Below are 25,448 nucleotides of genomic sequence, written 5' to 3'. Positions count from 1 at the left end.
AAAACGGTCAGGGAAGTCTCCACCAATACAGCTAGAAGGAGTTATCCTACTTTTAAAACTTGGCTACTTTCTAGCTAGTAAAATGTAGCTACATGGCTGCATACAGAGAACCACTCGACATGATTTCTACATCGCACTTAAACGCAAACCGTGTGGCAGCACCGCAAACGTTATATTTACTCTTCACAGATGGCGGCACTGCACCATCCATAATTCAAATAAGAAACGCGTAGAAAACGTAGGAATTACTGGTCCCGAAATCCTTAACGAAGGCTGCCAAATATAATATAAATTCAACGAAGGGCCGGAATGTTGTATCAAAATCGAATCGATAATTAGTCGATCCATGCCACCAGGTGCACATGTGTCACAGTAAAGAGTCAAATTATCAAATGGCTTCAAAATCAATCCATCCATCCATTTCTAACTGCAGATATTCGTTTACTATTGACAGATACAATTACAAGATACGTAAGTACATACGAATACAAATTGTTTAATATCATACATAATTAATTGCATTAAATATACGCATAAGTTAAGGGTAGATCCGTTCCATGCTGCCACATACGTGATATTAGAGACAAAATCACAAGCAATTTTCTCTTGAAATTTAATACTACAATTAGGAAAAATCATGCGAAATCATGTTTGTGTTTTCATATCTGGTTTTTTCACTTTTTTTTGGCAAATTAGATGCGAATGAAAGCGTTCGTAGTCAGTAATTTACAAATTAGGCTAATCGCTGAGCGGTGCGGAGCGGTGTTGCGGGCGGCTATGCGGGCGGTGGCTGCATGTGGGGCAGCATTATCTGCGGGGGTGCTGATGCTGCTGCTGCCGCTGGTGCTGGTGGGGGTGGCTGCTGGTAGAGCAACTTGCCATCCGAGTACCGCATCAGTGTCATCAGCTTAAGCATTCGCAAGTCCTCCTTGTTCTTGTCCTTATCCTTTTCCGAGCCGATGCTGCCCGACGTCTGGGCGCTCGGCACGAGGCGGTGCTGTTGTGGGTGGTGGTGGTGGTGCTGCTGCTGCTGCTGCTGCTGGTGATGATGGTGGGGTCGCAGGGGATCTGCTGACTGGTCGGGTCTTTAAAATACTCAAGTCATTAACATTCTCTAAAAAGCTTTTGTTCGCTGACAATTGTTTCGTGATCTGCACATCCTTCTTGAGCTCCTCCATGTCGCGCTTGAGTTTGGCGCGTCGATTTTGGAACCAAGTGATCACCTAGAGAGATTAAAACTTTAGTTGTGATCTTAATTCATGTCTGTGCATACTCACCTGTGCATTAGATAGTCCCAGTCCCCCAGCTATCTCATCCCGATCCGCTGGCGAGAGATATTTTTGGTACAGGAACCGCTTCTCCAGCTCAAAGATCTGCTGATTGGTGAAGGCTGTGCGGGATTTGCGTTTCTTCTTTGGATTGGAGCGTGTTGCAAAGATATTCAGCGTTGAGGGATCTGCAATGAATGGATTAACAACAGCAACAGCATCAGAATGAGTTCAAAAAGGTGTGATGGCATCATCGTAAATTACGAGTATTCAGCTATCAGTCAACTTTTAATGCGCCTTCACACAGCTCAGAGATCATAAAACGGGGCACTTTATGGGGCTTTTGGCTCTGCCTCTGCCTCTGCCTCTGCCTCTGCTCGTCTCGTTTAACCTTTCTCCGGCGCATCCTCAGACCTAACCATAACCGTTTTGTTGCCCAGTTTTAATGATCGCCTTTTATAATCTCTACAATTTCGTTGGCACTTTCGATTCAATCAAGGCAAAGCCCGTGCCTCTCGTGGTTGAAACAATTTCCAAAACACAATTCGATGGAATTCATAATAGACAATAAACAATAACAAATCTTTGCTCATAAAAATACGGAGCATGAGATTCTCTTCGAGCCAGATATATAGCCAGTATGTGTCTGCCCCGACGACGCCTTTTATTGGCCCGGCCAAGTTGAATGATTTCCTCTGTTTTGGTAAGCGATTCGATTGGGGCTTGGATTTTGATTGCCGGTATTTGTTTTTGGCATGTTTAAAGGTAATACGTCCGCTGATTGATGTTTTCGAAAGTACACAGCGGAAATCGCCTCAACCCAGTTGAACCCAGCCCGTTACAGCCCAATCCCATTAGAAATTGTTTATTTATTGCGCGTAATTCCATTTTTGCGTCTTGCGGCTGGGGGCTTTTTATGAATGCTCAATATTTATACGCGGGGCGAATGATCTCTCCTCTCTCAGCTGAAGTACCAACGGAAATGGCTGTTCTTTCTCAATTGCCTGGGCATGAGGGAAGGAAGTGGCAGCTGCTCCTTGCATGCCATTAGCCCCTGCAGAGTCAAACAGGAGGCAGCAGCAACTTTGTTGCTGTTAAACATGTCCGACAATTAACAATTAAGACACCCAACATTTGGTGCTTCGAGTCTGCCAAGGACATTCTGGACACTGGAAGGGGTTGTTTTTGCTTCCATGCGGTTGAAGTCGAAGTCCAACCCAGAGCCATTTTGATGTGTTTATTGTGAGGTTAGATTATCTGCAGTTACAGGGGTACACGCCCCTTGGCCTGACAGTACCAGTACTTTAGGGTACTCGTGGCTCGGGGCCAGGAAGCACGCATAATTCCCTACCCTACAAATGGCTTTTAGAAGAAGGAATTGTTTGGGTTGTGCGTGTGTTGTGTCATCATTTATAGTCGATATGTTCAACATCGTATTACAACTTCAACCTAATAAAGCCATCAAGTATATTTGAGAGGTAACTGAATGGAAATGTGCATTAAAACATTTTTCCAAAGTGAAAGAATGAACATTCCGACCTTCCCCAAAAGCTGATCAATATCCGCATCACAGCTGATAACGGATCGAACGATTTCTATAATTAAACCAGACATCTAAGCCGCGGCCACACGCTGTATAGGCCATGCAGCCACGCCTCTAATTAAAAGCCAAGCCAAAGCCAAGTCTTGTCTGGACTTAACCAAAAAACTGCACATGCCTGAGCCTAGTTTAGTGTGTGTGCTTTTGGGTAATTTGTTCAGCTTTATTAATTATGAAAGTTCCCACTGAGGGGCTGAACCAGGTCGGACATGGGGGCTAATAGCTTAACCCACATGTACAGGCAGTGGCAGAGGCCGCAGTCGCGCCTGTGGCAGCTGCCGTTGAGGCACTAACAAGTCCGAGTGGCAGCTAAGCAAATGGACTTGAATAGAGGGACATGTTTGCTGAAAGAATTACGAGCTGGGCACCCACACCAGCAGCAGCAGCAGCAGTCTGCAGCCTACAAACAATGTCATCAGCATAACTAATCAAGGTGACAGGCGACAGGGCAGGGCAGGGCAGGGCAGTGAGTTGATGGTGACACCAGTCCAACCACGAGCGGACAGTCAACACAATGGTGTCCAGCGGTGTCCATGGAGCTACAGTCTGGCAAAAGGTGAGCATAACTTGTGCCCTGCCAGCGTTGCTAATTGAGACACAAACAAAATGACGTATTGTCCTGACATAAGTAGCATTGGGTTGGGCTTGCTCTTGTTCTTGGTTTAAATATGAAGAAATGTGCACTCAAAGAAAATATGATAAGCCGAGAATAAAGATATGTAAGGGATAAACAATAACTTAAATTTTTTGTTTATTTTTTGAGGTGCTTGCTTTGAGGAAAGTTCCATTTATAGCATCCATCATTTCAGATGCATTTTCAGCAACATTTAGAAATATTTTGAAGCTTCCCGACTAACTCCCCGTATGTCTGATTAGTTATTAGTGATCATGTTGCAATTGTCTGCACATCCTCTGTGCTTTTTTTGCAGTGTATTGTTATGCCACGATATGGCGTGCCTTATCGCCAGCTGATCTGATCAGAACCAGACTTGTGGCAGTGCGGGCATGTCTATGTCTAATGGTGTGGATGGTAATTAGGCAAATTAGCTGGAACTCTGCTACTGGCAGGCACATAAATTAGCAGCAATTAATTAAATGCTCGCTGCACAAGCCGCTCATCCGCTCGGACACTCTCTCGCGGTACCCATCGAACTCTATTGGAAATCGAGACGGACCACAAAAGTGCTTGGGCCCAGAGCCATTATGTTAATTGAGTCGAGAACGCGGAGAGCGAGAAAACGATTCAATTAAAGCCAACTCCAAATCAATCAGCTGGGATCAGCCAGCGGGCAGTGGAGAGCAAGCAAAGTGGAGCAGTGGTTGTGGTAATGCTAATGTCCAGGCCCTAAGCCCCTCGAGTGCAGGGAGCATAAAAGGGTAGAGAGCGAGAATAAGAGCCAGAGAACGTCATAATAAAAGCCAGCTGAAGCTGAGAGATCAAGATCTTGAGATACAGATACTTTGTGGCTGTGTGGCTGTGTGGCTGTGTGGCTGTGCCTGGTAGTTTGGTAGCCACCGAGATGCGTATCGCTCGGATAATGCTAATGCTAATGCCCAGAAAATATTTTAACACAAGGTGCCTGCTGTTCACACGCTCTTCAAATGCCGCACATCGCACATCGGCTCGAAGTCTTTGAAAGATGAGAGAGAGCCGAGTAGGTAGCCCAGGTCCAAGCCGAGGACCAGAGCCAGAGCCAGAGCCAGAGCCAGGAGCATGACATGTGGAATGTGATTTGGGGTGCCTCGAACGGAAGACTCAATTAGAAGTCTTGGATGGACTTTTGTGTGGGGATTTATGAGCACCAGGAATTTCACATTCACATTTTCAGAGCTTGGAGTTGGGACTGGCAGCAGGAGCAGTCCCCTGGGCCTGGCTAAATACCTGCCAATAGCTTTATAAGTTTGCCGCCACCACAAAATTATGACAAACCGCTGCCGACAAAGACGGACGCGACCTTCGAATGCAAAAGAGTCCGCTACACCCCCGGGGCGGGAAGAGTTTTTGGCTATAAGCGCTAATTACATGCCGCTGGAGAGGCAAGACCTGCGGGGAAGACCACAAATTGCGTTGTCCAGAAGCTCGAAAGCGTAATCAAAAACTAATTTTAATCCTGTTTGGGGCCACGCTGATGAGGATCAGATTAAGGCTCACTCCACCCCGAGAACGAAAATGAAAACGAAAATGCAGAGACAGGGTCTCGGGTCTCTGGTCTCGGGTCTCGGGTCCGATCGGATCAGATCTTTTTAGCGGTAGGTCCAAGTTAATTTATTCTAAATGGCTTTTTGAAATCCCCGCAAACAACACGAGAAAAATTTACTTATGACGCTGGCAGAGACGTCGCTTCCCCAAAAAAAAACGTAACCACAAAAATTCCAACACAGTCCGACTCGAATCGAGATGATGATTCAGACCGGATCAAAGTCGATGGCGGTCCCAGGCCCTGCATATTTGTTTCTCACTTTGGCGTGTCTGCGTGTTGTTAGCAATGAAATTGATGAGTTCGAGCAGGTTATAAAATCCGATACCTTTTGGCTACCCTTTGTTTGCAGCGCTGCCTCTTTTATTATTATTATTGCTGCCGCGCTATGCTGTTGGAGCTACGAAAAGCCGAAATACAATAACACAAATTAATATAAGAAGATGAGACAAATTTAGCCGCCGACAAAGTGATCTTCGCTTCGCTCTGACTTGAGAAAAAGATTCCCTTGCCCATTCCCATTGCCAACCCAGCTGCAGCGCAGCGCAGCTCTCCATAACGAGAAAGTTATAAATTTTGGTATTTTCTTTTCGGTATGGATTCTGGAGCTGGAGCTCAGCTCCGCCGAGGACTGGTGGGGTCTTGGAGCGTCTGCTCTGCGGTTCGGTGACTGTCATTGTTGGCTGCTTGTTTACACGCTCGTAATGCGTCCAATAACTTTTTGTATTTTGTTGTCATTTGGCTGGCGGGGTATGGCAGGTAGCGGCTCTGCCTCGGAGTAAAGTTATTTTAATCTCAAAATGGAAGCAGCTTGGGTAGCTGCTGAGGGGCTTAGCTTGAAGTGGAAAGTGGAGTACTTAATGAAATATTTATGGAATAAATCCTTGAAATCTTCGCTTAGAAAAATCAAATGGTAAAGGGAAATACACTGAGAACTGCTCTTGGAGCAAGGAACTTTCTCTGTGTCCGATCTACTTCATATTTATGTGCCCCATTTGGCCCCAGGTGTAAACCTTAAACATTAAGCGAATTGCCATTGCCCTTGCCCCTTGCCCCTTGCCCAGCGTAAATGTTCAGTTCATGTTGGCCCGCAGCTATTTTGATTGCGGCATTACGACATTACATCTTGTAAACATGAGCCAATAATTTCGGTGTGCCTTGCCCTGTCCTGTCCTGGCAATTTGCGTTGCCGAAGAACATGTACATGTCAACGGCCCCGGGGCTGTAATCAGAGATGTTGTCGTAGCCAACCCATTGTCGGGTTAATTTCTTCATACGCATGCATCGGGCCTTGGGAAGGGGTACGTGTCCGATCGATACGTTTGGCGGCGACTTTCTTCTTCGATTTTGGGCCCAGCCCACTGACATGCGTCCGGTGGGGATGGCACCTCAGGCATGCTCAATGAGAGGAAGATTCAGGGCATAAAGGGGGTAAACCAACAAACCGTTGGCGCACGATGTTCACTCACTTTGGATGGATTCATTTAAAGATTCAGTTGCAGATTCATTAGCTGGCGACTTTCACATGCACAAACTCTTTGGGCGACCCTCGATGGTATATTTTTATTGATTTTAATGGATGGCAAATCAATTGCAAAGCGCCGAGAACGTGGTCATCCTTAATTCAATAATGAATACGTAAAGTCCAGGCACTGGCCGCGACCCGGCTGAACTCGGCCATGCTACGGCCACACACCGATCCGCCCCCTCCCAGCCCACCTACCCACCTACCCACCAGCAGCAGCAGCAGCAGCAGCAGCAGCAGCAGCACAATCTTTCCCCAATCCTGGGCAGCCTGGACAACACATGATTCACGATCAGTCCGTTGCGCATGCGCCGCTGAGAGAAGAACGAGTCGCGACGCGATGTCCGCGGCGGCGGCATTGGGACAAAGCGTCGGCGCTCTTTGATCAACACATATAAAATACTATGGCCACGCCCTTTAAAAGGTAGATTAAACGAGATGGCGCTCGGGCAGTGGGCAAACTTATACTTAAACTTAACGTAACGTAAAGAGCAATGAAGTCAGTCAGTGTAAGAGTCGAACGAGGAGAGGATGCGGAGACCCCATCACGATGGGGCCAAAGACGGATATCCAGGGAGAGGGAGAGGCAGGCAGAGCGGGTTGGAGGCTGCAGACGGTAGACGACTGGGATGTCTGCAAGAGGCACGGCACGTTTGGCTGCATCCCGAGGCGCACTGGACTCGGGTCTGGGTCTGCAGTTCTTGACTGGACAGTGGAGCAAGGACAATGGATCGAGTTTTTGGGCAACAACTGAGAGAGGAAGAGCAGAAATGTAAGACTTGGCACCACTGTGCTAGCATCGTTTGGTCTGTGCGAAATAATAAAAATTACCAAGCATTGCAATTTGGACGGTGAGCAGTCGATGAAGCTGCTCAGCTGCCTCCTCCCTTCTCCTCCGCTGATTGCAATGCACTTGGCACTGCCCTCCCCTGCTGCACTCTACTACATCATTTTTATGTTTGCATGCCCTTTAAGCTCTCCAAATCTGGTCCAGGCTGGGGCCTGGGCGGCAGCATTTGGCGGCGTTGTTAAGTGAAAATCTGAGTTTGCAATCGCTAACATCAGCTAACAATGGTCATCATCATTAAAAGGCGATCAAAGGCAGCGACGGAGGTTCTGGCTCTGGTCCTGTGCACTGATTGAGTGACCTTCCCCCCAACTACAACTCCATCTGTAACTACAGCTCCATATCCATCTCTACTGCCGCTGCTGATGCAATGTAGGCCAAACGGAGGCTGGACCGAAGCATGGGATGAGTTGGCTCTCTTAATGTCTTTATAAGTAGCATGTATTCCATAAGAAATATGCGCTGTAATCAAAACCGTTTAAAAAACTACAAACTAATTGAGTTAGAAGTTCGTGGGGGCTTTGAACTGGCCGCAGATCAAAAGGCACCGCCACCATATTGGTGGCACAACAAAGAGCGTTGACAACAGCCTGCATGTAAAGCCAACAATGCCCCAAGCAGCAACTAGATGAATGGAATGGATAGCCAATGGATATCATCATCATGATGATGCTGATGTTGATGATGCGTCACTGATGATAATGATCATTATCAATGGTGATTGGATCGGCGTTGAGCGAGCCGCTAAAACTGCCGCCGGAGACATTGTACGTTAGTTTTGACAACTCAGCGAAACCGATGCGGCGGCAAAACAAGAAAAAACACCGAGAAGCAGCGGCAGCTCACTAATTGAGCGCACACCGTAAAAAAGAATTAGTTAAAAATCAAATCAATATTTGATGGGCTTATACAAATATGAATATGCGATGGAAAAATTATAGAAACATTTTTGTGGCGCATATACGAAAGTGTTGAAATAAAAACGTTTTGCTCAGAAATACCAAACAGCATTTTTATTCAAATATGCTTCAGATCCTGTTTGCGACGCATAGCCAATAAGGAAGTGCTTCAAGAGTGTTATAGAGCATTATTTGAAGATATTTTTAATGGAAAATTAGGAGGAAAACCTCCAGCAGAGCGACAATCAGTAATTCCTCTTTATTTCGCATATTTATCTTCCCAAGCTTCCCTCACTGTCTGCTCCAACTATGAATTACAGCAGTCATAAATGTGCTTGATATTATGACAAGCTGTCATAAATTACAAATTAATGTAATAAGGCAAGGGCAGTGCCTAAGCTGCAGTCAGCATGCTCGGGGGTTGCCCTCATTCAATGAGTTCCTCAACAGCAGAGCCAGGACCCTGGGCAATCTAAGGCTCGCTGCAGGTAGCTGCTGCACTGGTCTCGGGGTCGTGCGATCGATCGTGGCCATCTCGATCTCGGATTCGATCTCGATGCTCATCGATTGTCTGTGGCTATGGTTCTGGCTCCGCGTTCGGTTGGTGTATCTTCAGGTGCCGGCATTGCCACCGCATTGACTTGCCTACCTTACACCTCGAAGAAACGAAGATCAAAGACGGCGAAGCCGACTTAATAACATAAATTAATCTTCTCATTGTGGGGCAGAGGCAAAGGTAGAGCACACAGAGAGAGAGGGTGCACATGCGTGCCAAAAAACTGTTGCAAGAACAGAGCCACGGCACGCTATGCTAATCCGTTTGTGGCCCTAACCAGGCACTGTTAACGCACAAAGCTAAAACGGCATTTAATTCGAACTTGGCTTCGGTTTTGATTTCATTCATTATTTTGAACAGCAATAGAGAGGGCTTGAGCTTCGAGCAAAGCAAATCAGTTGCCAAAGACGTTGCTGTTGTTGTTCCTAACGCGAGATCAAAGTAAACATGCCGCCGGCTAAGGCTGCCCAAAAGGAGCTGGCAGACAACGTTGCTTACTGATGCTGATGCGGGGGGAGTCATGATGAGGGGGTCTAAGACGTGGCAAATATGTAGACGACGATTTTGATCGAAAAGCAAGGCAGGCAGCGGTTACAGCAACAGCATTAAGTATTTGAAATGACTTTCCGGTAGGGGCAGAGGCTGCCTCATGAGTGGAAAATGAAACGAGCGCAGCAAATTAGCTAATCAACGCCCATTAGGCAGTAAGGTATTGGAATTTATGATAAATTTCCGTTAATGCGCTCAAGCAGCCAGGCAGGCAGGCGGCACGAGAAGAACTCACAATTCAGAAACAAGTTAATTTTGCAGTTAGCCCCGATCTTCCCCCGTATATGCCCGCTGCTGAAATCGAACTGGAAACCCCATTCTATGGTGCTGTGATAAAGCAGGCAACTTTATAACTCCGCGCTCGCAGCAGGACGACAAACAAGTGCATCTCTCATTGTGCGAGGCTTTGTGTCGAGGGAGCGTATGTTAATAATACATAATTTTCTTGTAAAACAACAAACCGCTGCCCATCGTTATCGTTATCGTTATCATTATGGTGCATTTTTATGTGCGCATTCATGTTGACTGCCAGGCGTTGGCCCGTTGGCCCGTTGGCCCGTTGCAAGTCGGCACTCGGCACACGGCAGTTGGCAGCTTGTAGTCGGCGCGACAACGACAACGACAACGACAATATCATTTTATTTATGTTTATCGATATGGCCGACCAGATAAGCAGCTTTATGCTTTTGGGAGCAGCCAGCAGCCAGTCGCAGGAAATATTTAGAGCTGCGCTCGTAGGTTTTGTTTTTAGTGAGCGCCGTAAAATGAAAGTTCACTGCCGGTTGCCGGTTTGCCGGTTTGCCGCTGTTTTCGTGAAGGTGGAAACATGTCGTTTGGTTACCCTTTGAGTGGTGCCAAAAGGTGGAATAAGCTGCAGTTGCATTGGTTGCAGTTACACTTGGAATTAGCCAATGGGTTAATGGTGGATAACCCAGCAATCAGTTAGAGTTTGACTTGGAGAAAGGGTTGACAAGGATTCATAAAACTATGAATTTGAAATGAAAAATATTTGTAAATGCTGAGATATATTTGCACACCTCCTAATCAGCATTTATGTGCACTGAATATGCAGTTTTGTGCCTCCTTCCATCAGTGTTTATTGCATCCTCCATTGGCTTGGCTCAGACCAAAGAACGAGTTCTCTTTTTATAAGCGATCCATGCCATTAGCCGTAACAAGCGACCATTTGCATGGCGTGGCGCTTTTGATGTGCGTTCGTGCCATGAGGGCCATTTAAAAACATTTTGCATGTTGCACCGAAAAAACTAGTCACGGCTGGGGTGTATAATTACTGCGACAGGCCGTTGGCATGACAAATAAACTGCAAGCGAGACCATAAATTAAAGTATCAGAATGCGTGTGAATGGCGAGAGGTAGGTGGCTAAGGGGCTAGCGGAAGCCTCAAGAGTGAGGAATGGAGAACGGGATTGAAAGTAGTTGGATGAGGGCGAAGGCGGGTGCGGGTGTCAACGGTGGCGGCTTAACGGCAATGGCCACCTGACGACAAGTCTGAGCCAATTGTTAAGCCGTTGATATATGCCAGCTTGTGTACAATGTACGAAGTTATGTAAAAATGTATGTAAATATGTAAGTGCAGGTGTGCGTGTGCTGTGGGCGTGTCACGCATTTTGACTTTGTAATTGCAACGAGAGCCTTGCGGCGGCAGACAAATAAAATAAATTATCAATGAAAAATGTGCAGGGCACATGAAATGAAATGTTTTGAAAAAATTAAACACACAGTATGAAGAATACTATACAGAAAACTGTAGAAATATGTTTGCCAGCACTCCAATAAATCTGTAGGAAAAATGCGAATACTGTCGAAATACTGTGAAGTCCTTAAATGATACATAAACAATGAATATAATTATAGCAACAACTCCGTTTAAGCATTCTTATTCTCAAACTCTCGTTCCCAATTGCCTATCAATTCCTTGACAACCTCCATCTACCACAAAGAAAAGAGCATTCGTGCAATAATTGGCTTCTTTGAATGGTATTTTATTTGTAATCGCAGCTGTGGCGGCGGTGGCGTCGCAAACAATGCACAGATTTATTTAATTACTACGACACACACAAACGAGATGCCAAAACGTGCAACACACTCAGACAGCCACGCTGTGGCACAGTTATAATGCAAAATTTACGCACAAATATGTAAAAAAGCGACGACGCCGAATGCGTCGCTCTTGGAATTTATTTAATTAAATCTACGCCCCGTCGGCAGCCGCCTTGGCTGACTGTGGCTGGCAGCCCCTCTCATCCTGAGAACCACCAGATGCGCATAAATTTAGCACTTTATGGATTGGCGCAGTGGCAGCCGCAGCCGCAGGCGCAGTCCGCTCGAGCATCCATTACGCATACGCGGCGTTGAGCGGCTGTGCGGCCGTGCCCCCAAGAAAAGCACAGCAGCAAAGACCCGCTAAAAATTATGTCCGATGACAATTCAGTTGGCGTTTACAAATGTGCCTGCACCCAAAGAGGCAAAGAGGAGATGGAGGAGGACTCATTGCCAGCGGTCACTGTCAGACGCAACCGTTGCGAAATGTTCCAATTGAATTGGCATCAAAAAATGCTGTTATTCTGGCAGCGGAGTAGCATGTGAATGGCATTCGTTCAGCGACTGGAAATGGGTCTAGATTAAAGCATATCTGATAGTGTGAGCACGGAGTGGCCGTTAAAACTGATAAACAGAGCGAAAGGTAGGTGTTTGGAGGATTTTTCTGACGGTACTCGATGCTCAGAGATTGGGTGGATGAATCGAAGGAAAAGCTATGTACATATTTGATTATTTATATTTTTTAAGAGCAGTCATTCTTCATTCACATTTATATCGGGTTTTACTTCTCCTCTAACAGGTAAGAGCATCTGCCTCTTCTCCTTCTGTATGCTTAAGATATTTTGGGTATTTCGAAGGTGTTCACGCATTACCCGCGAGCATTCAAGTCCCACGCCTCGCTGCTGAAGCAGAATTTATGAAGAATTCATGTTATTTCCTACGTATTTCACACACAAACATGAACACATTCATTCAAGTTGATTCGATACACTCACACACATGCATTCAGAGGTGTTTCTGTGTGTGTGTCTGTCAAAACTTGTTACGTGGGACGACTATTTTTGGCCAATTTACGGCGTGTGGCACCTTCGAATTGGGTTACCAATTGATTTCATGTTACCGATCTTGCGCTCGTACCTTTGAGGAGATATGTATACATATATGTACATACATAAGTGTATGTATTATGTACATATATTTATGAAGAAGTGCTGAAAGGGATAGCCCTGCCATAAAGACTGTAGCGCTAATGCTGAGGCAGAAGCAAACGGAATTGAGGACTCCTTTTGTAGCTGCTGCCTCCAGCTGCCCGTTGCCTGCGCGCTCTTAAGTGGCCTGGCCTTTGTCCAGCGACCATCAACAACAGTCGGAGACTCTGTACAGACATTGTAGCTGGTTCTGTGCCTGTGGCTGGTGGCTGGTGTCTGGTGGCTGGTCGCTGTTGACTGGTGCCAACAAAGGGGCATAGTTAAGCATAATTTAATAGATACGCGGCTCGGGCTTTGCAATCTCTTTATGGTTGACACTATTGTCTAGGCCGGGCTGCTGTCATGAGTTGATGAATGCATTATTATTATTGTTATTTTTGTTGCTGCCGTGGCCCGTACTTTGTTGGGGCCTTTTGTTGAAAAGCGTTAATTGAGTGTTGCGAATGTGCAACGGCAATTGAAATTGTTTATGACTTGCAGTTGTTCGCTGTCAGCCGTTGCTCAGCCGTTCAATAATGTAATGCAACTGGGAGTGCAACTGCTGCTAATGCACTTCTCACAGAACTGGCACTTGGCTAATCAGCGGCCAGACTCGTATTATCTAACGCATGTCCTAGACAAAGTCAAAGGATACCGCTGCTCCGTGTACTTGACAAAACACTTTAGCCTTCCATTTGTGAGACTGCCGTAATTATGCTTTATTAAGATGCAATTTTCATTACGGGAATGGACTGGAGGCAGAGCTCCCAGATCCACTTGAACCTCAACTGGCTGGCGAGCACTTGACGGCGACGCAGCCTTAGAGAAATTTTCGTTTCTTTTCTGATATTTAGTGGATTTTAATTGCCGTAATTAGCGAGAACTGCTGGCTGGATAGATTTTCAAGTGCATTCTGAAGTGACGTCTCCTGCTTGCGCTGAATTCTTCTTGCTTTTTGTCTTCTGGCGCTACCAATATGGCCGCCCAAAGACGGAAGCAATCGTAGGCCAGAGATACGCCATAAATTAACACCAAACCGAATAATGAAAAGTGCCGATCCATATCGGGATCCACACATGTTTTATGTGAGCAGCAGCCAGCTGATAGAATCGATCCGAGTCAGGATACTGGCCACATTAAAATCAATTAAAGCGCCAGACATTGATGGACATGGTCCGGGGAGTTGAACTGGAACTGGAACTCGAACTGGAACTCGAACTGAAGTTGTAACTGACAATTCTCTGAAGCCGATCTTCGTGTGGCATCTTAATGAGCTGCCTGCCCGTTTCCCCTGATTGCCAGTTGATCATTTAGTGCGAGTTTGTCATTAACATTTATGGCCATTTGAATGCTTGACTCGTAATTAGAAAAGGTGTTGGCCTGCCTGCATTACAGAAATGTTTTGCATTGTAAGCGATTCTACTCCGGCCACTAATGGGTTGACATTAAGTTGGAAAAAAGCTCGGGCAAAGTTTTAGCAAATGCAAAGTGTATCTCCCTTTCGGTTAAGTCTTAAATGTCGAATGCCAATTGCCGATTGCTGTTGAACTTGACTGGTTGACAGTCAATTAATTAATCGAAAAACTGCCGAAATTCCGTGGCTGTCAGCCGGCAGACATGTCCGTGAAATGATAAACTTCCCAAACCCAAAAACCCGAGTGCCACTTGAGCAACCCTTGGTGCACCTTCCTCTCTTCGTTTTGTTTTTGCTGTGTTTTTTGCTTGGCCTTTTGTTAGTTGGCCAGACCCCCCTGGCATTTATGTTTAACACTTTAATTGTGATTACAAGCTGCAATCAAACTGCAACAAAAAACCAAAATGAATACAAGAAAACAAGTACAACCAAAATAAAGGTGGGTTCGAGGCTTTTTGACTGACTGACTAACTGACTGGCAAACCCAGCCAGCGGCGGCTCTGGCTCTGGCTTTGGCTCAGACTTTGGCTTATGCATGTTTAAACAGCAATAACAACAACAACAACAACAATGCTGTGCAAACTACAACAAGAAAGCGCGTCATGTCGCTGGCTTTATTAAATTACTTGTCAAAAGTGCATACACGAGCAGCAAAGCCAGAGCCTCGAAGGAGGAAGAAGGCGTTCCAATGTCGGCGGACATGAAACAGCCCCAGCACACACACACACACACACACTGAAGCAACTCATCTGCATATACATACATACATATGTATGGATTTATATATGTATATCCCACATCGCACAACGCCTTTCGTTGGCATAACGAGGCTTGTCACAACAATTCTGCACTGCAAAAAGCCAAATAAAAAAGGGAAAACAACTGAAAACGAAATACAAATGCAATGCAATGAAAAGGAAAATCAATTATTATGTGCATTTACATTTTCCCTTTGCTTTTGTTGGGTGTGTTGTCTTCTCCCCCCGCTTGTCCTCTCTTTCGCATTGCCTTCACCCACTGAAATGCATGCCAGGGGGATTAATTAATCTTGTCAACGATTGCAAGTCATTTGCCGTAGCAACAGCAGCAGCAAACATCTCAAACAGTCAAATTAATTTACTTCACACTTTAATAAACGATTAAACAAATACTCAGGCAAACACAGATACACAGCCACACAGGGGGCTGACTGAGATGAGGTCGCAACTTGGGGTTGTTGCACGATGAAGGTGTTAAATGTTTTGTTGACATTGCCAACGGCAGAAGGAGCAACAACAACATCCATTTCCCATTCTTATGCGGGAAACAATTCGGGGGAAAGAGGGAAGAAAAGAAAAACATTTTTCACAGCTTCCCCTCGATTTTAGCGTGAAGTTTGTCGTTCGTTCGCTGCTTTATTGCGGTGACTGTTGGTGTTTGGTGGTTGTTGGTTCCCAGTCGAGTTGCGTGTAAACAGTCCAACATCCACAACAATCACAGCAACAACAAAGCAACAACAAATGTTATTCCGAATCACTGAATTCCCCCTTTGCTGCTGCTTCGAATTTGTTATGCCTTTCCTTTGCTATTCGGTTAATCTCTCGAATATGTTCCAATGAATGGGTGGAATATGGGATGAATGTTCTTTGATGTACAATGACAATGCGGGGGGAGTGACGAATGGCAGGGCGGTAGGGCGTGAAAATGACTTACTACACTAATTAGAGTAAGTCAATCGTCGGGAAGGAAATGATTTTTATGGGATTAGATTTAGAAACAAAATTGCCGGCAAGTAAATGTTTTTATTGGAAATCGGAAGTATCGAACATAGATGCGATAGATGTTGCGGGAGTATAATATTGTTGAGTATTTTTTCAGTATATTTTAGTATATTTTTTAGTATATTTTAGTATTTTTTGGGTAGATTTTGAGTACTTTGAGTAGAAGAATTTACATAGAAGGAAGTTATATAAAAGGACCCCTGGCACACTTAATTTAAAACAAAACCCATAAAATACTTTCAACCACACGACTACCCTCATAAGTGCCTCAAAACATCCTTTGAAATACCTTACATCTATTCCTGTAACTTATCAAGATCGCCAGCACTCAATATTTTTACCATCAGACATCAACCATTAGCCATGCTTCAATTTTGGAACATCTTTTAGCTGGAATCGGGAATGAAGCAACCCGATGACGAGCCAGAACGAATTCACTTTTGCATCACAATGCATCAAACGATACTTGGAGATCGTCAAGAGTGAAGTTCAGACATCAGACATAGGCGGCACCTGTCGGCGCAGCGAATGGCCAAAAAAAAAAGAGAGCACCTTGCCTGGTGAGGGATACACCTGGAGCAGGGGGGGCACTGCCTGCCCCTGGCTTGCACTCGCATTAATGTCGCCTGATCCGTAGCTGTGAATAATTAGCCCATCCGCTGGGACTGGGCACTCCACTCCTCCCCTGGCAAGCTGCAGACGCGCTCTCTCCATTCCGCTCTTCATTCCGCTCTCCATCCACGCTGCCTGCTCGTTTGTTCGGCATCGCTGCTAATGATTTGAATGCTTTAATTTATGCTGCATTTTCAAGCATTTGTCATCAAAAGACTCCTGGCATATAAATATGATTTGTCGCTGTGCATTTTGCGATTATCTTAGATACAGACGCTTCCCTTGTCTACCGTTGCTCTGAGATCTGAGATCCACTGCTGGCCAACACCTAGTCGGCTGAGAACGGGTTTTGCCAGTCCAGGCGCCAGCTGACCCACATAATTCTGCACACTGCTCCACCCGATAACGTACCGGGCAGCTGGAAAAGCTGCCAGCCGAGGAAATGCGTTTTCCACCGCACTCCCCACTTGACTTCAGCCACGGCCTCTCTGCATTCCTGTGGCAGTAGTCCGCTGGGCTGTCTGTGAACGCATCAATCTCTCGCTCGCGCTCGGGTACTGCATTTCCTGGCCATGTCTCTGGCCTTGTCTGGCCCCGCGGGGTCACGCGGGGAGTGCTCTTTTGGGGGCACTGGGGGCCAGGCAGAAAATGCGTTTTTAAATGGCTTTTTATGCGTGGCGCGGGCTTTTGATGTTCGACACATGCCGAAAATTCACAGCTCTGGCGGTCGCTCGGGCCAGTGATTAATGTTTGGCAGAAACGCGAATACAAATGAGAAGGCGAGTACGAATGCGCTTTTAAGAACTTTGACAAGGTCCTGGACTCGGCCACGGTTCTGGTTCTTTACCTTTTCTTTTGCAACGCAAAAAGCATTTGAGTTGGCTTTTGGCTTCCTTTTTGGTAAGAGTTGGACTTGGTCTTAGTTTCGGGCCTCCCATATGGCTCTGATAAAGTTATTACCAAAAATGCAGTTCTCACACACTCTCTCCGCTCTCAGACGTTGCTTCTCTCCATTGCTAATTCTCTCATTTGCTGTCTCTTTTGTGCAACTGTCGATGCTTGATTTTCGCTTGTCTTTATGATCGGCTTGCTGGCTTTGATCTTGACGCCGCTACCCCGTTCAGTGTCCAGTTCCCTGCCCACCGCTCCCTGTTCCTGGCCCAGTCAAGTTCCCTCCATTCTGGAGTCGCGCGGGTAATGGGAAGAGAAGAAAAATGCAACTCGAGCTCAATTAGTGCTCATCAAAAGCGTGCAGGTAACACCTTCAGTGCGTTGCTTTTGCACACCTCCTCTGTCAGGTATCTGTGTGTGTATCTGCATTCGTGTGTTTGTGTGTGTTTGTGATCTTGCCAGTGTTGGCCTTTTAGCAAAAGGCGTCACTTGTTCTGTTTCTTGTCTTCCAACCCGGACCCTCCACTCGGTATGCAATTTGCTCCGAGGGTCTCCTCTCCACTGATGGACCACCCGTGCTCGTGTGCTCGTCTGCTCGTAGTGTGCCGCCCTCGGGGAATTGCCAGTCCGTCCGTCCGTTCAGTGAAAGCAAATCAGGCAGTTATCCATTTTTGAAAGCTAACCGAAAACTGCCGCCACGCAAGTCTCATTTCTGTGTGTAGTTTTCCCGGGCTCATATTAATGCTAATGCCAATGCTTTATGGCTAGTCCACACGCAAACTCAACTCATATTTCTCTGCCACTTTTACTATGGCAAATTATAAATTTTAATAAATTATTTGAGGCGCAACCCTTAATTAGAGAATTTATGCGAGCGCCACACATGTCTTGTCAACTAGAATCCCCGCTTCTAGGCATATATATTTTTTTTTTTCAATATTTTATGCGCCCCAACCTCACACGAAACCCCACCGAATAGATGCCGCAATTTGTGCCCGAAGTCATTTTCTCAATTTTATTGAGGCAAACGAGTCTCCTCGCTGTATCAGCAAAGTATTTATTTAATTTGTAGACTCGTATATCTACTCGTGTATGAATATTCTTGAGCATTCGCGCGGTTTTAATGTCATTAGCGAATTTCGTTGAGACTTGAAATAGCTGAGCTATTAATCATTTGAAATTCATTTTTTATTTTATTTTACACTTCGGCGGGTTTTCTTTTAGTTTGCTTGATTTATGTTTTTAGCCAGACTTCACTGCTTGTTGACTCTTGCATTGCGGTTTTGATCTATTGAATGATTTTCTTGGGAAACATTTAAAATGAATGAAATTGCAACAGCAAAAGCAAAAGCAAATAGTAATTGTAAGTACAGCAGAAAAACTTGTATATTGTTTAGGGAAAGTAATTGATGTTTTGTAGAAATAAAGTAAGATAACGGGTAAAGTTATTACGCTCGAGGAGAGGGAACTATTAGGAAGGAATAGACAGAAGTTTTACATATAACTTCCATGGGTATTATTACTGAACCCAACGCAATCCTAGAACTATAAATTATACTCGGTTAAAAGAACTTCCTTGTATCTATTAAAGTAATAGAAATTAATGTACTTCGCCCTTTATAATCAACACAATCTATACACAATTCAGTGTGGAACATTTTTAATTATCCCCACAGCGGTGTGTTCGTGATTTCAGCTACACACCAATTCCATTTGTCTTATCGTTGGATTAGATTTTTAATACCCAGCGATCTCTGGGCAAATATTTAAACAACAATTACTGGCCAAGTGGTCACTAATGTGACAGATAGAATCTATCTGGCGCAGCAGAAACTATACATACAGAGGCGTGGCAGAAAGTCATGGCACGCCATTTGAAATGCCATGTCAGATGGAAGAACCAAAGAAAATTCTGTATATTATATATTCTATATGTTTATGGACCGGTTATGGATCCACTGATTTGGCGTGACTGCAAATTGCCTTCTAACAACTGGCTTATTGTTGGGGTTTGGGGTTCCATTTGCATGGTAGTTAGCACACGCCCTGCTACACATTTCCCCCATTACGATTTCCAATTATATTTATAATTTATGCTTAATCTTGCATTTATTTATAATTTTGAACCCCTGCTCACTCCAAATTAAGTATACGTCTAGTTGAACTAATTAGTTTTGACTTTGTGACGTTTTCTTTGGCTGAAAGCCACCTCACACCCAGGCCAGACTAGACCACGCCCCAACCCGCGACCCCCAGACCCGCATGTTGTAAAATGTTTACACTGCTATCTGTCAAATCAACTGTCAACCCAAAAGAGCCAGCCATCATCATTGTAGTCGCAGTAAGCTGTCTCTCTCTCTCTCTCACACTCTGTTTAGTTTGTTTTTGTTTTGTGGTGCGTTTTGTGGTTCATGCTCTGCTGCGCCCCAGTCTTTGGCTACCATTGCCGCTGCCTTTTGTCAAGTGGGAAAAGTTTCAGTAATTAAATTGTAATTAGGGATGCATCCGCCGCCTTTCCTGCTACTTTGTGCCATTTGTGCGTTCAATAATGCGACTGTCTCTGCCAATTGTCTTGGCGTTTCATCAGCCAGCAGCAGCAGCAGCAGCAGGAGAAGCGGCAGCCCGTGCTGATCACCACCACCATCCTTAGGTCTATGACTTAGGTCCGCTGCCGCCCATTCGGCCCATTACACTGCGAAGGGGGATGTTCGATAGAATGCTTCAGCTGTCTCTACATTGGTTGAAAGATAATTCATTCCATCAAAATATCTTCTTTAGAGACACTTCAAATGCTGAAATCTTAAAGTCCGGTCTGCCATTGTCATAAGAGAGTATTCCTCATTCGGCTCTACTTTTTCATGCCGCTTCTTTGTGCCCCACAGTTGCACTATGTATGTAATTGACGAGACCTAACGACAGGTCCATTTTTCAAATGGATACAACTTTTCAGCCATTTTCATTGTAATTATTTAGTCTACGAGTACGAGTACTGCGTACAGTGTATGCCTGCCTGGGTCTTTTGCCATATCTGCTGGCAATCGTCATGAGGTTTGAGCAGAGAGTGTTGGGGTACAGTGTGGCACTAAAGAATGGGGTTGGGTTGGGGTTGACGTTGCTCCTAATTACCAGACGGAAGTGCCTCAGATCATTCCCTCAACGGGCAACGGGCAACGGGCTTCAGGCCGGTTACGGCTTTTGATCAATATCGCAATTTGCAATTGCAAAAGAATGGGACACAGAGGAGGATAGGATCCTCATGCAGACCGGATGCCTGCGAAGTCTTGGGAAAATATATTTTCACAAACTGCTGTGGGGCTTAAGTAGGAGCAAGCTGTTGGCTGCATCTGTGCGATAATCATAATCATTTCTGGCTGGAGCTGGAGCTGGGGCTGGGGCTGGGGCTGGCACTGGGGCTGGGAGTGCACTCAAAACTCAATGCCAGTAGCCAGTTGATCAACCGATCAACCGACGATCAGCTGATTAGACGGCTGATGTGGCAATCCAGAGCGGGGCACGAACCAATTGGCTGTTGTACGTGCGCCGCGTAAATTCAATTTCAGTAGCGATCCACGAAGCTCAGCTTGAGTTGAGGCTGCGTCTGCTGATGGATGGTCTGAGTCTGAGTGGATGGATGGATGGGTCCGCGGCTTAACGAGAAATCAACGCCGCTAAGCAAATTATGCCGAACGATACGCATGCGCCAGAGCCATCCTCTGGCACTGGCACTGGATCAGACTCTGACTCTGACTCTGACTCTTACTGTGACTCTGGGAAAGGCAATCGCAATCAAAGAGAATGGCCAGCCGCGCGATCGGTCGGGCTGTGTGGTAATGCCTGAAATTGATTTAGCCACCTCGGTCGGCCGGCCTGCCTGACCTTACTACTGTTTTTACGCCTTAAGCAGAATCTCATCAAGACGTAATGACAACAATTGATCAATCGCTGGCCAGCCAGGCTAATGGTTGGGAGACCGGGGCCTCTTGTTTATATTAAAATGTAATTTGGCTGCGGTTTGCAATAGCCAGGTGGCAGCCAGACCTTCACTCACCTTGCTCCTCGTCAAAGTTCTTGGTGGACAATTGGAACAACGCGTCCAGTGGTGTATCTCCGCCAGCTTCGGACTTCTTCTGCCCCATGTCCGTGGGCCCCTCTGGCGGAGATTGCTTCTCCTTTGGGCTGCAGCAATGCTCGGTGCTGCCGTTGCTGCTGCTGGAGCGGTGTGAGTGCTCCGAGCTGCCATCCTCGGACGGTATTATGGCGGGATTCATGCTCATCTGTCGGAGCAGCTGTGCCTGTGCCTGGAAGTGCTCCTGCAGCTGGCGCTGATAGTCCCAGGCGAGGCGCTGCTCATAGCTGTGCAGCAGCGCGGGCGACAGAAACGGATGGAGTCCGCCCGGAGTCGGACAATGGATCAGCTGACCAGCAGGCGGCGCCTGCAGACGCTCATGGATGAGCATCACTGGAGCGGCCGCATGTGCTGGAGCAGGTGCAGGAACAGGAGCGACACAAGATGTGGCAGCGCCCACTGGATTGGGTGTGGCTGCCTTCCGCTCGTTATCATCATCATCCGCCCGTCCTAGGATGTCCGCAATGGAGAAGCTCTTGATGCGGATCCCCCCCTCTCCAGGCTGACTGGCCTTGAGGCGTCCGTTCTGTAGGGGCGTGGGACTTCGCAGGAGTCGCAGACGCTTCATGTTCAGGGCCCGCATCGTGGTGGCTGGCGGGGGCGGGCTGGGCGAACCCACGGAGATCTCGGACACGGCCGGACTACTGCAGCAGCGCGTCGGCGAAGTCATTCCGTCGGGGCTCGGAGTGCGTTGGGGCATCGTTCAGGTTCTGTTTGGAGTTTGGGCTGTTTGGGCGGGCGCTTAGCACATTTTCTGATGTTCGAAACTGTTTGGAAACGCGTCGGCAAAAACGCGTCGCAGAGATGTGGCGCGGCAGCAACACGAAACACGGGCACAACGTGCAACACAAACACCAACAACGAAAATGGCTCGTGGCCGTGTCGCTGGCCGGGTTGGGCTCTGGCTCTGGCTCTGCGCGCTCTGTGGCTATCGTTAGTTTCCCTCTCTCCCTCTCTCGCTGGCTCTCCCGACCGGTTTTTTGGGGGGGCCAAAAACGTGTTTGTCCTGCTCACGCGATGACGTCACGAACGCAGCTGCTCCCGTCTGGCCCACAGGGTAGGCGTGCCAGAGAGCCAAAAGAGAACGTGCGCGGACCAATCAAAGCACACCTACCCCGCCTTCGACGCGACGCGCTGTCAACGTGCGAACGTCATCAATTTGTGCGATTTGACATGCGCTCGCTTTGCTCTGCTCTGTTTTGCTCAGAGCGCTGCGCGCGCTCTCTCGCTCTCTCTCAATCTGCCCCTCTCTTCTGCTGTTGCTTTGCACAGTTGTCTGTCTCCTTCTTACTCGGTTTCCAAGCGGCTGGCTGGCTGCGTTAATTATCGTAATTGCCGACGTTGACGCCGACGCTGTCCCTCTTTTGGGCCGCCACCGCCACCGTCTCCGTCTCCGCCTCGCCTGCCTGTTGGCCCACTCGCTCAATTGTCATCAATAATGATGTCTAGTTCAGAGTCAGAGTCGAAGTAGGAATCGGAATCGTAGTTGGAGTCTGGTACCGTTGGCTGCTGCTCTCCTCATCCATTTGTGCCGCTGATGAATTCGCTGAAAAAAAAAACAAAGCAACGTCTTGAAATTAAAGTTTCCCACTGTCTCCCGTTCCTGGCTGGCACACATTTTGCCTTACAGTACTCCAAACCCAACACAAGCCAATGCCACCCCACCTTGCCCTCTCCACTCCTTGAGTGCAACAGCAAATTGATTGCAGCTCTGCTCCGCTTGCAACATCATGTCCGTTCCGTTCCCCACTTCATTTGTTTGTCAGTGTCAGTTTTTTATTCAATTTTCGCTTCGCTTTGTTTGTCCTCGTTTTCTTTGTATTTTTTTTTTTTTTTCTCGCTTTTCCTGCATTTTGCATGCAAGTGTCTATTTAACTGCAATGCGCCCTTTGTCGATGGTTGAGCCAGGAGGGGCAGGCTGGGGGGCAGGGCTACTGCTCAACCGTAATCGATTGTAGGGCTTACTTCCACATCTACCCCTTCCTTAGCCTCACAAAAAATTCGTATAATTGTTTACTTTGAAATACTGCAGACAAACAACATTTGGAGGGCATTGATCAACTGCATGTACCCCTGAAAATGTATGGAAATACAGCAAAAAAAAACTTTAAAAAAAAATGCAGTAGCTTAAATGAATTTAAAACGTATAACAATGGCTCTAGAATTTATTCAAGTGAATTCCAGAATTTAATTACAACAAATTTATATTTTTTCAGCCAAATATTATTTTTTTGGGCTAATTCTTGTCTGTTTTAAGCTTATATTTAATTTTATTTGTTCCACATCCCCGAAGTAAATTCATAAGAGAATTCCAAGCGTCGACATTTGGCGCCTTCGTTTCACTATTCATTTGCACTTTCAATGTCGTTTTGGCATTTGCATAGTACAAGTTCCAGTTAACTTTTGCCTGTGATTCGGTTGCAAGATGGCCGCGTTGTTGGTGCTTGATTAACGCCTGCACTTGACAGACTTGACTGACTCGGTTTGTGGCTCGGATTTTTGCTCGCTCTTGTGCTGACTGTGCTTATATCTGTAAATTGAATGGCTAGGAATCGTGTTCACATTCGTATTCAAAATCAATTACAAAATGACTCTTAATTGGGCGCCTCAATAGACGCGACACGCCCTGTCAATCATAATTAGGTTGTGCCCCTAGCCAAAGTCATCCATCCACTCGATGCCTCACTCCCCTTGCCATTCCCATTCTTCCCGACTGACACTCGTATCCATATCCATAATCACTCGAGCCATTCGACACGCCTCTAATTCTGCAAACTCATAAGCCAAAAATATATATCAGTTCTCTCTTCCTGCCCTCCATCCCTCTCTCCCTGCGGTTATATCCTTTCATTAGTCCACCCAAGATGGCGATCGGCGCAGAGTCTCTTTCTCTGTGTTCATTAAAACCTCATAAATAGCTAAAGTGTTTATTGTGGCAAGCGTACATAGGAATAATACACACAATTCACTGAGAGACACACATCTGCATCTGGCAGGCCAGGCCAGGCCAGGCCCAATTCCCCGGGGTCGGGTCTGGGCTCCTGGGAGAGAGGGCTCTTCATCGTATTGTCACTGGATTGCTGGAGGGAGGAAGCCAGAGTCAGAGCCAGAGCAGGGAGTCACTTGGTAATAAAGTCATTGCTGTTGTTGTCAAATTTGTCACGCCCCTTCGGCGGGTACGAGGTGGCTGCTGGCGATGCATTAATGTCGCCTTTTGTTTTGCTGATGCTCCGAAACCCCGAACATGTTCCTGTTCCTGTTGCCGCCGCTGCTGATGATGATGATGATGAAGTTGTGCCTGGCCTGGCAGTTGTCAACTATCATCGTCGAATGAATCCCAGGGTCTGTGGCTGCCATCCTAATGCGAACCGAAAGGCATGCCAATTAAAGCCAGCTTGAAGGCAGCAATCGTTGCAGTCCTTCAACTCCAACCTCAAACGTCAACCTCAGCACGAACCTCAGCTGCACCCAAAAAAAAAGAGAGAATCTGTGACCAATCCGCTTATGACTGCAGGCTGATGCCGAGTCGGATCCGATGCGATTCCCGCCTGGCCCACACCTCATCGTCACCATCATCATCTTGCAGTCATCTTCGACACTTGGGACAGCTGTCAACGTTTTGGCCAACTCATTATGCAGATTCTGACCACAAAAGGCGACACGAAATTGTCGCAAACAATTTTGCTAAACGAACACTTTGTGTCACACGGATCGGATTCGATCCATCTATTACGACCAGCTCGGAGATCGGTCAACTTAAGGGTTCCCAAGAAGCCGCAAAAGCCAAAAAATGACACCAACACCAGGCGAACAGGCGACCAGCAGACAACTTTGGGGCTACCGCATACAAAATTATGGTCTCAAAACGAAATACCTTAACGTTTATCCACAAGATACACAAAAGTGCCGCGCCTTGGGGCAAGATATCGTACAGCCTGGATGGACCCGCGGTCGG

At 46.5% G+C, this 25,448-nt stretch overlaps 1 protein-coding gene across 1 annotated transcript; it reads right to left on the bottom strand.

Moving 5' to 3' along the window:
- Window positions 1-678: 678 nt before the first annotated feature.
- Window positions 679-22,350, bottom strand: LOC117583581 (homeobox protein GBX-2). Its single transcript, XM_034271962.1, has 4 exons — window positions 21,416-22,350; window positions 1,278-1,456; window positions 1,138-1,223; window positions 679-1,085 (listed from the first exon to the last, which is right to left on the bottom strand). The coding sequence occupies exons 1-4, from the start codon at window positions 22,191-22,193 to the stop codon at window positions 776-778; spliced, it is 1,353 nt and encodes a 450-aa protein (XP_034127853.1). The 5' UTR covers window positions 22,194-22,350; the 3' UTR covers window positions 679-775.
- Window positions 22,351-25,448: the final 3,098 nt, after the last annotated feature.

This window comes from Drosophila guanche, unplaced genomic scaffold, assembly GCF_900245975.1.
Source record: "Drosophila guanche unplaced genomic scaffold, DGUA_6, whole genome shotgun sequence".
Classification (NCBI taxonomy): Eukaryota; Metazoa; Arthropoda; class Insecta; order Diptera; family Drosophilidae; genus Drosophila; species Drosophila guanche.
This window is presented reverse-complemented; position numbering and strand designations above follow the sequence as displayed.